Source organism: Ursus arctos, unplaced genomic scaffold (genome assembly GCF_023065955.2).
Source record: "Ursus arctos isolate Adak ecotype North America unplaced genomic scaffold, UrsArc2.0 scaffold_10, whole genome shotgun sequence".
Classification (NCBI taxonomy): domain Eukaryota; kingdom Metazoa; phylum Chordata; class Mammalia; order Carnivora; family Ursidae; genus Ursus; species Ursus arctos.
Genome location: NW_026622764.1, coordinates 56,472,551 through 56,488,521, shown reverse-complemented (window position 1 = coordinate 56,488,521; position 15,971 = coordinate 56,472,551). Strand labels below are relative to the sequence as shown.

The following is a 15,971-nucleotide window of genomic DNA, read 5'->3' as shown; positions in this document are numbered from 1 at the left end:
CTACAAACCCTGTAAATGCAGTGAAGGGGGGGGGTATTCTGTCCCAGTAAAGAAGGCAAATCTGTTACAGATTGTACCATTAAATGTACATCTGGCACAAGAGTAGCTATATCTGAACAAGTGTAGATACACCCAACAGCTCCTTAATAATCTACATGATCTAAGCAAAATCTACCCCCAAACATAAAGCTATTAAAATAATTTTTAAGGGCATATTTCCTATTCTAAAACCTTGCAGAAGAGCAAACAATCCTTATTCACCAATTGTCTTAAGAAATTTGAGAAGCCCCTCACCTCCATTCCTTAAAAAGTGCCATCAATAACTTAATAAAGACAATATTTCATCTACTGTAAATTAAATTCCTTATTTTTTTATTAGCATACATTCACACGAGGTTTTTGGTGTGTTTTTTTTTTGACGAAACTACAAATTTGAGTTTAAAATTCTTAAAATGCAACGGGCTGCTGACGTGCTACACATTCTCTTTATAAGCAAGCTTTCACAATGGCTTCCAAATAATCTGATGCCAATATTCAGATTTTAGTGGTAAACAGAAAAACCTAGTAAAATAAAGGCGCTGGAAAGGAATACTCTACGGAATATAAAATCAGCCCATCTCCAAATAGAGTCTAATCTTTTTATAACTACATGGCCACAATTTAAAATATTTTTACTGCGATAGATTTGGCATCTACTGAAAAAGCACACACGGCATGACTTTAGATTAATACAATGCTTTCTATGTTTTAAAATAAAAGAATGTTCAAAAACAGTCAGCAAATCTTACCACTCATTTTGTTTTTACAGTAGCAGCAGAGAACAAAATCCAACAAGGAAACAGCGTAGTACACGTTAACAGCTTTAATTGGAGAACGGTTCCGCTTTTTTTTTTTTTTTTTTTGCAAAGCAGGGAGAGGAAAAGATCCTTTGACCGAGTCACGTGATCCCCATCACGTGACTTGCAGTGACCCGCGGAAAAGGAAGGGGGGATAAAGCAAACATTCCCGCTGCCCGCTTTTGGGATATAGTAAATGATTAAATGGTTTCTACTGCTGCTGCCTTGAATTTTGCGATCTTTCAGACTTCCTCGTGAAGTAACCCAAAAGCTCATCAAATTACACGTACAGAAATACATACTTGATATAAAACCGTTCTGTTTTCATTTCCCTCCTTTCTAACACCATAGATGTTATCTTGTAATTCAGTTTTTATTATCCAATCTGCTACTTTCATTTATAAAGTTTAAGATATATATATAACGTTTATTAATTTAGAGGATTCGCTCTGAAACGTCCTTCAGTAACCTAATCCAGTCTCTATGTCAACCATTAAGGAAATGCCCACAGCACAACTGTCTATAGAATATTGGCTTGATCAGTGTAATGTGTTCCTCAAACGTGGGTTTTATGTTTCAGGCTGGCATTTGCCTCTCAAGTTAATAAAGCCTACCACTTTAAGTGTTTTTTTTTTTTTTAACTTTATTTCTGATTTTGTTTTGTTGTTGTTGCATGTTTATTTTACGATTTAACCTGGACATTAATACAGATACTTGGTGGATGGCATTCTCGCTTGTGTCCATGAAATCTTAAAAGACGGGCCACAGTTCAGGATCAGAGCACTCTACCCAAGCTCCCCTGGAGACCAGGAAAGAGACCAAAGGTGTTACAAGTGAGGGGAAGAAGACTGCAAGAACTTCTGGAGGTCTTTTCATTACTTTATGGTGCTATGTAAGCTAAGGAAATTTATTAATAGCTAATACAAATGGATAGGTAATGATAACGACTGTGATTTGTTTACAAGTTGCACAGTGGAAAGAAAATAAATTTTGGTACCAAAAGATTTAATAAAAGCTTCAACATTTTTAAGCAAGGCAATTTATTGCTCTTCTTTGTGGTGGTTTCCTTCTGTAAAAAGGTTAAAAAAATCAACCTCACAACATTGTTCTGAGAATTAAATTAGATATATTTAAAGTACTGAGTATACTGGTTGGCATGACTCAATAAATGATAGCTATTATTGTAAATAAAAGGGTGAATGCTTGGTGTTTTCAAAAATAATAATTATATGTTGCAGAGTATGTCCCAGGCACCATTCGGAGTGATTTACCCGTGTTAACTCAGTCCTCAGGATAACTGAAGTACGCATCATTTAGAGATAGGGAAATCGAAGCAGAATGCATGCAGTTAAGTAACTTGACAAGGGCACACAATGAGGCAAAGGCAGAATTATCTAATGATAAAGGCTGTAGTTAAAAATATGCAAACCATCTTCAAAACCCCACTCTCCCAAGAATGTGGAAAATAACTAGCAAGAGATATAACCTGGAGCCAAAGGTTTCAATAAATACATGTCAGACACCTCTGAGGAGATAAGATACTAAAGGACCATTCTCTAAAGTGGCAAAGGGTAATTGTTAATTACAAAGTTCCTCCAGAAAGGCAAGGCTCCTGAAGAACAAGGCCTGAGAGTGAAGAGTGTCCAGGTCTCAACAGAATCTGCTTGTAAGTGTTGAACTCAGCCTCTCAGCAAATCTAACCATTCCTCTGATCTTCAGTCCTTAAAGAAAAAGCAAGCCCCGGCAGCCCACTTCCTCAGTTTTGCTCATGTTCTCACACAGCTATGTTTCCATTTCTTGACTCTTTAACTGATGATCTCCTTTTCAATTCTTTCCATTTGCTCACTAGAACTTTTTCCCCTATTATAAATAAATTCCCTTATATCCTCAACCTTTTCACAGAAGACCTGTTGATGTATTTCCTTTAAGTGAAATCTGGCTCCCTCCAGGACAATTTTTCTAGCAGCCCCAGGGAGCAGAGGCTTCCCATTCTCTCCTGAGGCAGTTTCCAGATACCCCAAGGCTGTTCCCCGTTACCATGGTGGTTCCTGTCTCACGCTCAAGTTTCTTTTTCCTTTAGACCATGTTGTATGAGTAGATCACCCTCTACCCCTTTTCATTGCTGTCGTGCTCAGTTCTCATTTATGGAGAACTTTGGTACCAGTTCACGGTTTTCCCCCTTAATCCCACTCTTGTCCATAAGTACAATGACTTCAATGTACAAAAAACTTACCCTCAAACTTTCTTGAACACTTCCATTCTGTTTTTAGTAACCCATGTTCAAAGACACATTCTGGAACTTATCACTTAGAATTCCACTATCTCATCTTTGAAACCTCAGACTTTTCATGTTGCAGTCTCTGGCCACCAACATCTATCTTTCATCTCTCCATTTTCTCTTTCTTCTACGACATTTGTTCTTTTTCATAATGATTTCCCTTTCCTCCTGCACTGCCTTCATTGCCTGATTTCCTTTCCCATGGATGTCTTCCTTTTACATCCCCTCCCCACAAAGTTCCCAATTCTAACCAGATAATTTACTTCTCTTAGATCTGAACTGTAGAAATCAAATGACACTCAGACTGTCATGTTTGTAAATTTAGTTATCGCCAACCTTAAGTCAGCCATCAGCATTGCTCAGGAATCCTTTCAGGAATTTATCCCTGGTTAATAGCCTATCCTGTTTTCTACAGTGATTATTCAAAGATCTCCTACCACCCTTTAAGGACTTCCCCAATCTGACCTCAATCACGTATGTCAGCATGAAATCGAACTATTTCAATATTATTTACAAACGTTTTTCACCTCTTTCTTCTATCTTCAGAAAAATCACTGTTCCTTCACTAGGTCAAAGCTATCTCTCCACTTCTAATCTTGATCTAATTTTCATTTCGTCTTCCACTAGCTCTTTGCTCTACTGGTTATTTCTGTTCCATTCATTATTTTCAACCCTTCTAACAAGATTTAGCTCTCCACCCTCATATCCTCACAGTTACCATGGAGTTCTAATGACCAGGTTTAGTGATATGGTCCACACCCTCAAGAATTCTTCAGTTATAATAAGGACAATGTAAAACAGACATATTTCATGTTTCCTAAAGACCTTGTTAATTCAACAATGTTCATCAAACAATTTTCCCAGAGGAATAAACAAAGAGAAAGGATGCATCAAGAACGCTACAATTACAAGAATGCATTATGCAGTGATACGCATAGTCTTCATTTTCCCTTTCTTACCTGATTATATGAGAATTCTAACAAACTTAAAACGCACCTGCTTTTTATTTTCACAACACCGTCTCAAACATTTTGCAGAGGGTTCTCTTAAATCAATAGCATGACATTTCACAGTAATTGTTTGGACTTTCTGATAACATTTTGACATGTTAACTATTAGCATTCTTGAACTACTGATTTTCAGGTAGATCTCTCAATACAAGCATAGGTGACACTTGGGTGACATTGTTTATATACACTTATTGGCTACCAGGCACTGGTGTAAGTGCTTTACAGATATTAACTCATTTAATCTGAATAATATCCCTCTAAAGTAGGATAACTATTATTTCCATTTTCTAACTTTCAAGGTCTCACAGCTAGTAAGCTGTCAAAAGAATTGGGTGGTCTAGCTTTGAAATCCGTGTTCTTCACCACTACATTATGCTGCCTCTCTTGTTTAGGATATAACAAATACTACAAATTATAAAATGAATGAGAAAAATTGCAGCATAATAATACCAAAATTCGCTTGAAGATAAACTACAAATAGAAAAGCACCAAACATTTGGATGGACGAGCCCACACAATACACCTCAAATATCTGCTAGTTACAGATAATGATAACAAAGGAAAACGCACCTAAACACATAACTCTCGTGAAGACTCTAAAATTTTCTAGTAAGTGAGGGATATCATATGGAACAGTTGGTGAATTACTTAATAGCCAAACCTGTTCCAAAAGTAACTTGAGGAGATTTAAGAGATACACATAGCAACAAAAACAAAAGCTAAAAAAACCCTCAAAATAACATAACTAAACAAAACCCAAAACAAAATAATTGACAAACTGAAGAAAAGGGAAAATTAATATAGAAAATATAAATAAGGAATGAGGCTGGTTTTACGCCCTCTAGAGTCGGGCCATAAAACCTCTCTGGTTTGTATGAACTGAAATAAGGTTAAAATTAAGACTTCCAGGACCACACTATCAAGCTAGTCCTTGTCTTCTGCAGATCAAGTGTCTCAAACTGCCATAGAGCATAGCCCCAATTATTTGGCTTGGAAAAAACTAAAGCAGGTATAACCCAATGCTCACTTCTGCCTTATATAAAATTCAGTAATGCATCAATAAATGTCTAACTTTAAGCAACATATCCTCAAAAACAGTTGCAAAATAAACAGCTAAGATAGCAAGACAGCCGAATCAGATGACTTGCAGAAAGGGATTGTTAGCTGAGGCAAATTAAAGTTGGAAGAATTGACTTTCATTTTATAAAATTCTTTCTGGCAATAAGTAAAGAAGATCAGTTGTTTATTAAAAGGCTGCTCTTGGATTGTAATCAGTCTGGGTCATTTGCATGTTAGAAAATTTAAGAAGCAGACTCATTCAGCTCAGTGGTTTCAAATCAATAAGACATGAACTTAAGAGTGGAGATGTGAAATACATCTCATTCTACTCCTCTACAACTATATATCCAATTCTTCAAAAGACTGGGCGACTATGACTATGATCCTGACTCATGCGGCAGTATTAGGGGTACAGGTTCTGGATTAACATCTAAATAACGTGTGTTAAGCTCATACATAACTGATGCATGTCCACGTAGTCAATTGCAACTAATCAAGTCCTCTATGGGAAGACGCCCTTGCTGGGGAGTAACTGACAATGACACATGCAAATAATCTCAGGAAGATAAGTGGAGCAAAGAATCCGATCCTATAACTTTGTAGGCACAATTCAAACTTTGTTTCTTTTAAATCTCTCTGATTTGCTTGCCCATGTTTTTCTTCTTTCCTTTTTAGGGGCCTTAGTCACCTTGCAGATCTGGCCACACAGTAGCATTTTCTTTTTCTATAATTTCCCTCTTTAGTATATTAAACTAAGGTTATCAATTTAATAAAAGTTTTACTTTACATGGTTCATGCCAAAAGAAAGCAAATGTACGGATCATCCTAAAACCAGGTATGTTTTTGGACTGACTGGGGTTGAGGGAAGCTGGATGAAGACGCTAGGTATTAGCCAGAGATTGGTCAAGAGAACAGAGATATCTGTGTTCTGATGCAGTATTTCCCAAGTGCTTTGATTTATGTGCCAGTAAAATTTAAAAACAAATTCTGGGGACTCATTAAGGTAAGGCTTTTTATAAGGCCAAATTATGACATTAAAGGGAAAGACGGAAGAAATTAAGAGCAGAAGGAAGTCTATTATTTATTGCATCATTCATAAAGAATATTTTAACCTCAAAAAAGAAGGGACTTAACTTCAGAATTCAAAAAAAAAGTCTTTAAATAAATTTAGCCTAATGAAAAACCACTACATTATCCTAATTTTTCCATTTCTTAGACTGATGAAATGTCCCTAAATCTATGGACAAGGATTTGGGAATAACTCTTAGCAGTAAGAGAAATAAGGATTTGTTTTTGAAGACTGGTTAAGCTCTGGCAAGGAGGGAGGAAATAGAGCAGAGGCAGGATAACCATATTATCATTATCCAAACTAGGACACTTCTGAAGGTGACAGAGCAGCCTAAAAATCATTAGAATTACATAATTTGGAATAATTCTTTACTGATTGACAAATTGCTTTTATTACAGGGAAGGACATGAAAAGCTCTATTAAAAACGTTAAAAAAATAAAATTCTTTATTAAAAACATGCAAGTATATTAAAGAATATTTTATGGACTTGATACTGAATATCTGGATATTAGAGTAGCGTTAATGGATAATTCTTAGTACATATCCATGTACTTTAGTCGATCTGTTAGCTATATCTGTCTCTTAATTCCATTATCTCTGGTATATGACTGAAAATTTTCTTTCTTCAATATAATCTCATTTTTAATTTTTTCATAAACTGCCTGCAACTGTTATATTTTATGGTTAATAACTTTGAAACCACTGATACCTTCAATTGACTCTTTTCTGTAATATTTTAAGACTACAATATTTGTATTCAGAGAATACTCTGATTCTTAGGTGCCATCTGGTCAGCTGGGAGCTAATTCTGCTAAGTAGAGGATATTCTTCATACTATTTTTTTTCTTATTGAAATGTGTAAATATTTCACTCCAAATATTTTCATAATACCTTCAAAATTTTAATAAACAAAACTCACTGAATTGTCTCTATGCTTCTTTTGAATATTTCACCAAATTTAGATTTTTTAGCTCACTGTTACCAAAAGGGTTTATTGCAAAAAAAAAAAAAAAAAAAAAACAAAAAACAAAAACACTGCCAATATTCAGCAGTGACAGATTTATACAATAAATGACAAAACCACTCAGACCTTTTTTCCCCCATTTTTCTGTGGCAGGGATATTTAGATTTTATTCCTGCATGTATTTTACATTCATCTAACCTATATTCTTCCCATTGATCACCTCCAACAGGTGGCCTTGTAATGCCAAGTGGCCAGAAGGGGCAGCAGCATCACATACTTGTTCAGTAGCCACCACCACAGAGGACTGGAAGGTGTTAGCAGACCCTAGCCCTCTATATCTAAGAACACTTTATTTCTAACTACCTTAACTACTATCCTTGACTTACTTCTGGTAAGGGTCAGAAAAAAGAAACAATTTACTCTGCCTTTAAGATTTAATCAGAGGTTAAAGTGAAAACAAGAGATGGATATACTGCTTACTAGAGGAAACCATGACAGAAGCTTGAAATACAAAATGGCAGACAACCAGATGCATCACAGCTTATTTTAATGGAACCACTAATTATACTCTGTTAAACAATGAAAAGTCTGGAACAAATGTTAAACAGGTTAGACACCAAGATGAGAGATATAAACTGGGGCTGTCCTAGACAAACTGGGACCAATAAAGTCACCCTATTAATAGTAGATGCCTACTAGATAAGTCTACAAAACACCTGGTAACATTTATTCACTTGAGGCAGGCAATTAGTATAGGCCTTGAGTCTTGGAATTTAACAAGTTGGTGATCATAATTAGGGAACAGAATAAGGCAGAGAGTTATAGAAGAAAAGAAAAGATCAAGGTCATTATTCACTACTTCGATGTTTAAGGGTTTTTCCATTAAAATATATTCTTTTTAAAGGTTGGCTAAGTAGACTGCTTAAATTAGGAGCCTAAGTAGGATTCAGAATTACGGGTAATTTCATTTATCTGTGTACAGCTAATTGAAAATTTCTATAATTAGATTTGCTAAGCATTTAGATTTATCAGCGATAAGCACACCAAGTAGAAAAAGTTTGAAGAATAACACATCATGGCTAGAATTTATCTTTAGCAATAAACTGAACTGTATACAGATAAAAATACTTAAAAGTAGGAGATGTGTTTATCAAGTACCTGTTTCTAAAGAAGTTATTTTTAGTGCTCTTGTTTAGAAAGCTACAAAGACTGCGATATTAATGTGCATGGATGTAGTAGGTTGTGAACACTATTTTTAGTATCAGTCTGATGTGAACAATGATGAATCATTCTTTGTTATTCTAGTAGGAAATAGTGCTCGGGTTTTACTGCAGCACATTAGATTAACTATCTCTCAATAACTGCACACCCACATGCTGACATCACACTGGCAGTGATATGGATCAATGACGCAAATCCTGTCAGGATCAAACATTAAGGCCATAGAGGTTGAAAAAAAAATGCCCACATGACAGAGCAGACCAGTCATCCAACATGCACAGACTGCATTAAATCAGAATTGCTGATGTTAAAAAGGGTTGTGATAGGTTCTTTTCACATAATAGCTAAGCTTTTTAATTTTAATTATAGATTTCCCACATACCAGACTCTATATTTATGTTTAAGTTTCCTCACAGCTTCTGTGATTTAAGGTCTGGACCTTTTAAAACACGTCTTAAGTTTCTACCAGCCAAATGAGTTATCTGGAAAACGGCCTCTGTAGCCACTCTTTAGACCGATCTTCTGCAGAATATGTCACCATTTATTAAGCTTTTTATATGAAATGCTGTGCCTAACAAACAACATTTACATTTAGATTTGAAGCTATACACAACTATGTTCTGTGGCCTCACAATTTACTGCTACCTCAGTCTCTCTTACATTGTCATCTTCTTTGGGCTTTCACAATTTTTAGTTTTACGGACATCAAAACACTGATTTTTTTACATAGACTTTTTTTTAACAAATGGATTGGAAAAGATGGTTTATGATGAGGAACTCTATATGAGGTTTCAAAATATCTCCCTGCATTAGCCCACCTAGAATTAGAGATCTCCTATTCCCTAACAGGAACAGAATTTATCTCTGGAGGCTTGCCACAGAATGTTCACATCCTCCTGTATGGTCTTCTGAGAAGAAATTAAGCCTCTACACTTAAGCACTAACATTCTTTCTCCTCAAAGACTATCGCTTCCCAGCAGAACTGGAAAGCTGAAGGGAGATGAGAGCTGGAGGTAAGTTTAATAACCTTTTGTTCTATCATCATTAACCTGACATAATCAGACGAACTTGAAAACATGCCAAGGATCTTTTCCCATGGTCTCAGGCACTTGCTTTCATGTTGTTTCCTATGAGAAATTGTTTTGTTTTTGTTTTTTAAAGGGAAAGCAAGGGTTCCCCTTATTCTTAGGTTGGTTTGTTTTTTAAAAACTATTAATCATCTGAAAGAAATATTTGGAAGACATAAAAATTACCGAAATAGTTGTCTTTGTGATTCTTTTTGAAGGGTAATCTTTAAATCTAGATTTTTCAGAGCAGAAACCAAATGCTGTTTCACAATTGAAGACACTGCTGTACTTTTTCATTATACATCAACTTTCATCAGGAGAAGACCTGGACTATAAGGTCTTATTTTTCTGTCGTGATTTACATATTTTGATCATTTGCTATTGGCCACTATTTTATCCTATTCATTCCAACCTTCTCAGGGCAAATCCCCAACCAGCTAACATGATCTTAAGTGAAAAAAAGGAGATTAAAAACTCACGGTGTTGATGGCTTGCTAAAGACTATGAAGAGAGGAAAAAACTTCCACAAAAGCAAAGACAGAAATAGAGGCCTCATATCCCTTTCATTCTCTTCAGATTCAAGCATTACCAGACTGCGAAGTAAAGAGTCTTATTTATATAGATCATTTATGATGAGGTTAAGCTGAGAAAGGTAGGAGATGGGACTTTTCCCAGGCTCTTTGCTTGTGGCCATAAAGCATTTTGGAGATATTTAGATTGCAGGTTTGGGAACTTCCTTTTTGACCTTGTCTCCCAACTACACAGTTTCTCCCTCAAAGAAACCATTCTTTGCTTCTTATAAATCCTTTCAGAGATATTCTATGCACATAAAAGCAACTATATGTACATTCTTTTAAAAATACAAATGATAGGGGTACCTGGGTGGCTCAGTGGGTTAAGCATCTGCCTTCAGCTTGGGTCATGATCTCAGGGTCCTGGGATCCAGCCCCGGATCAGGCTTCTTGCTCAGCGGGGAGTCTGCTCCTCTCCCTCCCTTTGCCCCTCCCCCCGCTCATGCAAGCTCTCTCTCTCTCAAATAAATAAAAGAACTCTTTATTAAAAAAATTCAAATGATAATGTACTATACACACTGTTCTGCACCTTAATGATATAGCTTAGAGATCTTTCCATATTGGTACATGTAGGGCTGCTTCACTTCTTAATAGTTGCATAGTATTTCACTGTAACAACGTACCATAATTTAGTGAACTACTCCCCTACTGACAGACATTAAAGTTACTTTCAACCTTTTACTATTACAAACAATGCTGAATATCTTTGTATAAACATCATTTCATAAATGTGTTAGTATATCGTAGGATAAATTATTAGAAGTGGAATTGCCGTATCAGAGCATTCACATTTTTGACATTACCAAATCTCAGTTTGTACTAATACATGTTCTCTTCAACACATCCTTACCAGTAGTTATCAAACTTTTGATATTTAGCAATCTGAAAGGTGAAAACAGCATCTCCATATAGTTTAGTTTGCACTTTCTTATGAGTTAGGTTGAATATCCATAAGTAAACATTTAAGAAAAAACTATTTATTTTTCCTTTTCTGTCATCTGGGACTACCATCAGCCCACTGATTCTCAGGCCTTTGGATCTGAACTGAGTTTTACCACCAACTTTTCTGATTCTCCAGCTTGCAGAAGGCAGTCTTGGCCTTTGAAACATATAAGCTAACTGCTATAAGAAATCTCTCCTTATATATCCTATGTATATTCTACTGCTTCTGTTTCTCTGGACAGTCCTGACTAGTACATGTTCCAAGCCTTTCTTAGGAGCAAGAGCAATAAAACCAAAAGGCATTTTGAATCTTACATGCTCATCATTTCCATCTTTCTACCCAAACCAATTTTTTTTTTCTTCTGTATTATTTAGCATAGTACAGGTGCTCTCATTTATCTTTCACTTCAACTGACTGGGAAAATTTTAAATCATCCTAGTCTCTTCTCACCCCCCACACTGAGCCCCATATCTCATTATTACTACTACTCTTTTTGTTACTTCCCTGCTTAAAATCCTCAGTGGCTCCCTGTTCCTTTCAGGATAAAATCTTGAAAATTTTTTTTTAAGATTATTTATTTGTCAGGTAGAGAGAGAAAGAGAGAGAGAGAGCACGCGCACAAGGGGAGTGGCAGGCAGAGGGAGAAACGGGCTCCCCGTATGGGATTCAATCCCAGGACCCTGGGATCATGACCTGAGTTGAAAGCAGACACTTAACCAACTGAGCTACCCAGGGGTCCCAAAATCTAAAATTTTTGGCATGACATATGAAGGTATTTCTAACATAGCCTATGTTTCCATTTTTAGTCTCATTTCCAGACACCCCTCTATGTATAATGTTCTTTAATCTCTCTTCCTCATCATACCTTTTCGGTCTCCTCTAATGTCTGTGCACTTTGCCTTTGCACAGGTGATTCCTTCTGCCTCTAAGATATGTCTCTATTTTTTCCCTCATGGCTAAATTTTCTATCTCTTTAAGCATCAACTTTTCCTGAAAGTACTCAACGACTATTCCAGTTGTGTTAGGTGTTTCTTCTCTGGCCTCCCACACATAATTGGGCATACCTAATTCCATCATAGTACACATTCTGTTCTAACTGTGGATTACTTGCCTGTTTCCCTTAGTCAGCTGTGAGGCAGGGTCTAAGTTTCTCAAATGGCTGTCAAGAATTGAGTTGTCTTTCAGAACAGCAAAGGAGATTTAGGGCAAATTCTCTTTCCAGGAAAAGAACATGTATTTAGTTCTTCTCTTTTGTGTTCTGGCAAGTGTCTAACTATGGGAGACTGAGTACAAAAGGGTAAGGAATTCCAACATATTAAGATGCTGAAAAATGTGACAATATCAAAATGATGATCTTTCATTGTAATGATGAAAGGATTTTCCAAGAATGATGAAAGATTATACGATAAAATGAAACAGAAGGAGATGCTGAATACAGAGAACTTTGTTGATCCATAGAGAATAAAAACAGGATGTGACTAAAATTAATCTCTAAAAGTAAACCAACATTTTCAAATGTTAGTGTACAGGTTTTGGGATCAGAATTCTACATTTAAATTATGACTCTGGCAAACATCTGAAGCCTTAGAGCAATTAATACATAACTGTCAAGAAAATCGTCTACCATTACAATTATTATGTTATTGCATGACTCTTATGGTTAATGGCGACATGCCTGGATGTGCCTTCATATATCATAGTGATAGGGCACAAGCCATACTTTTATAAACACAGGAAGGGTCTTTCTAAGAAATAAAACTGTATTGGTTGCCATGATAGAGGAAATAAGAATTGTGAAGATGAGTCCTAGATAGGTTGGGAGAGAGAATGATTTTTCCATCTCTCTGTATCTAAGTAAGCAGTAAAAATTACATTCAACATGTTGTCGTATAAGAAAAGGAACAAGGAAAGACCTTTTCTGTTTCCTGGGATACTCTGCAGATGATACAAGGGTTATGTAAATTCATGGTAGTCTCTATAACTTTATATACAAATGTTCTCTGAACATCCTAGCCTTGCCTTATCCCAGCTGTGCTTTGGGCAAAAATTAGAAAGGTTTATGCCTTTGTTAGAATGCTTAATTAACACTTCTCTGAGTCCAAAATTGTGGTTGTAGCTACTACAAGGTTAAACTAAGGCAAGTCTCTGTATTTGTAATTCAGTTGCCCTCCTCACCAGGATATCCTTCTACTGAAGCTAACTTAGAGAGTCTGGTTTTTATTTAATAAGGAAGGTATTCTTTCTAAGACATTCTTTCACAGGGTTAGGAAAAATGTATGCAGAACACAAAGTAGGTCTGCAGTAATATTGGTTTCTTTCCCTAGCATCCCTTCACAGAATGGTTTGACTAAACAGAGAAGATCCAAACAAATATATCTTCTTCCATAAATACAGTCTGGCTTATACTGATACATTTTTGGGGTTTACAAAATCCTCAACATCTACAGTTTTTTTGCCCTGGGTTTCTTACATGTCCTTCTGAATGTCAGAATTCTTTAAGTTAGCTCTATATTATATCAAATGTATACATTTCTTCTACCCATTTTTTAGTTTTTATTAATTAAAACATCCACTTATCTGCACCAAAATACATCATATGGTTCACCATTTTCCTTAATGAGCATAAGGCTTCAGCTTTAAAGAAAATAATCTATAAATTTTTAAAAATGAAAGTTGGACTAAATAATTTAAAAGAGGCTAAAACACCATGTATATGATTTAAGCAATTAATATTATAATCAATATTATAATTGATAATATTGATAATCACAATTATCAAATTATATAGAAAACATAAGGAAGAAAAACTCCTGTAATCCTACCAGATAGGGAGACAGGCACTTGAAGGAAATGTGCCAAAAACTTTTTTGATGCATACATATTCATTTAAAGTAATAGTTTTTCCTAATTACAAAAAAAAAAGCTAATTCTGTTCATACCCTTAATGTATAATCAAATAAATGGCATTCAAGATTCAAGTCCTAATTAAATAAAGCCACTAATTAAGAAGAATTTTTAATGTTCCATTTGGGGAGGTAAAAAGTAAAGAACAGAATGCATCCTTTAAGTGTCCTAACCCCAGGACTGATTTGGGTGCTCCTGCTATGAGGTTCCATAGCACCCTTTCTGTTCTTTTCCTTCACAGCACTTCTCTCATTTTATTGAATTCCTTAACTGCTTGTCTTCCCTAGGAGACTGTAAACTTTGTGAGGGGGCAGGGATAAGGTCTATCTTATCACTAAATCTTCAGTTTTGCAATGGTGACTGTACATACTAAGTTCATAATAATTTGCTAAATAAAAGAATGAGTTTAAAAAGAAACCTCCAGACTCTATCTAATCTGGGGTAAGCAATTTATCAACTCAATTTTCTAAATAATCCACACTATAGTACATACAATCAGTATTAATGTTTATAATGATTCTGAATTATTTTCTGTATCTGTTTACCAAGGTTAAATGTGTTTATTTTGTAAACATTTTCAGTAAAATCACTTGGCCAAAGGCCCTCTGCTTTTCAGTTAATCAGAAAGGTATTTTTTTAAAGAACACCCTATTCTAGGTTCAAGTTTAAAGCACACACTTTTATGCCTACAGTTATTCACTCTAATAATATCAACTTCAGCAAAAATATCTTAAAGCCAACTGATGAAGATTTCACTCCCAAAAGATGAGAAGATAGGTATGTGTGTACATGCTCCTGTGTGATTTTTCTAAGCAGCAGCAATGTGAACAAAGATATGAAGAGGGTACTGGCAAGTAATATGTAAGAGACTAAGGATCTACTAAGCCTGGAATATTTGCAGTGGAAGGTTTCTGGAAGTAGAGCTGGAAGGAAAGAGAGGTTGGGACCAGGATGGAGTGCCTAAAAATTAGGCTAGGGGTTCTATACTACAGAAAATGGGAGAAGGCAAGGTTGTTTAGTTTTTAGCATAGAAATGAAAAAAAATAGTGTTTTAAGAAGGCCAGTTGTAGAAATAAACATGTAGAAGTGACACAGACCTTTCTGTAAATATTTTTGGGTCCTAATCAATGTGGGACTAATGTTCTTAAAAGGCCATAAAACTACTCAGTTAGGTGTAATACATGCCTAAACAGATTTTCATGACAAGTTTTAATCAAGTCCGGTTAGGAAGCTCGGTTCTCTAATGTGGCTACAATTTCCCCAGTTTATTATGTCTAGTTAGGCAGATTTGATCAAATCACATTATCTCCATCTCACTTAAGAAGAGGTAATTGCTTCATATAGTTAGTGCTCAACTTATTAGCAAGTGAACTGTCAAGATGGATATTTCAAATCCAGAATGTACTAACTGCTCTCAACTTATGAATGATAGTAAGGTTCTGCTATAAATAGTCACCAATAAAAACTGGTATGGCCTAAAATGTAGTTACAATACTGTGCACATGCAATGACAAGAAAAGTGGAATGACCTTTTACTATTAATTACTGTAAAATATATTTGAATGTATCAAACATTTAAAAATACCTAATGTAACTTAATCCTATATATATGTATATATTTTGTATATATATATATATATGTGTGTATATATATATACAACATATATGAATATATTTCAGCCTCCTTTGGGCCAAAATCATTCACAAAGAAGTTCAAAAATCTAATTTTGTTGCAGGACAAAGAATAAGAATGGAAAGACACCAATCCCAAAGGGACAAGTGAAATGCTGCTGAAGAAAGGTAAATAAATATTTTTTGAGTAGAAAGAAAGAAGGGAGCTGGAAGTTTCTTATATACAGCCCTTGTTTTATTTACCTAAAGTACTATTTTTAATAGGAAGTACAAGATTCAAAAAATGAAAAATGTAAAAAAGTACAGAGAGAAAACTTTCATTCCATCCTGGTTCCCTATTTCATGCACCACCACCCCTTAAATAAACACTATAATTACTTCTGGAAGATCTTTCAAGACTTATTATTTTTTGTAC

At 35.4% G+C, this 15,971-nt stretch overlaps 1 protein-coding gene across 4 annotated transcripts in view; it reads right to left on the bottom strand.

Moving 5' to 3' along the window:
- The window catches only part of FNDC3A (fibronectin type III domain containing 3A), a 158,520-nt gene that overhangs the window by 76,964 nt on the left and 65,585 nt on the right, over positions 1–15,971 (bottom strand). The window contains exon 1 of one of the 4 annotated variants that reach the window (XM_026493257.4): positions 789–15,313. The exons of the other annotated variants lie outside the window; for them this stretch is intronic. Coding sequence (XP_026349042.2) covers positions 789–795 — 7 coding nt within the window. The 5' untranslated portion in view covers positions 796–15,313. Of the gene's footprint in view, positions 1–788; positions 15,314–15,971 lie in introns of those variants that run through there. 4 annotated transcript variants of the gene reach the window in all.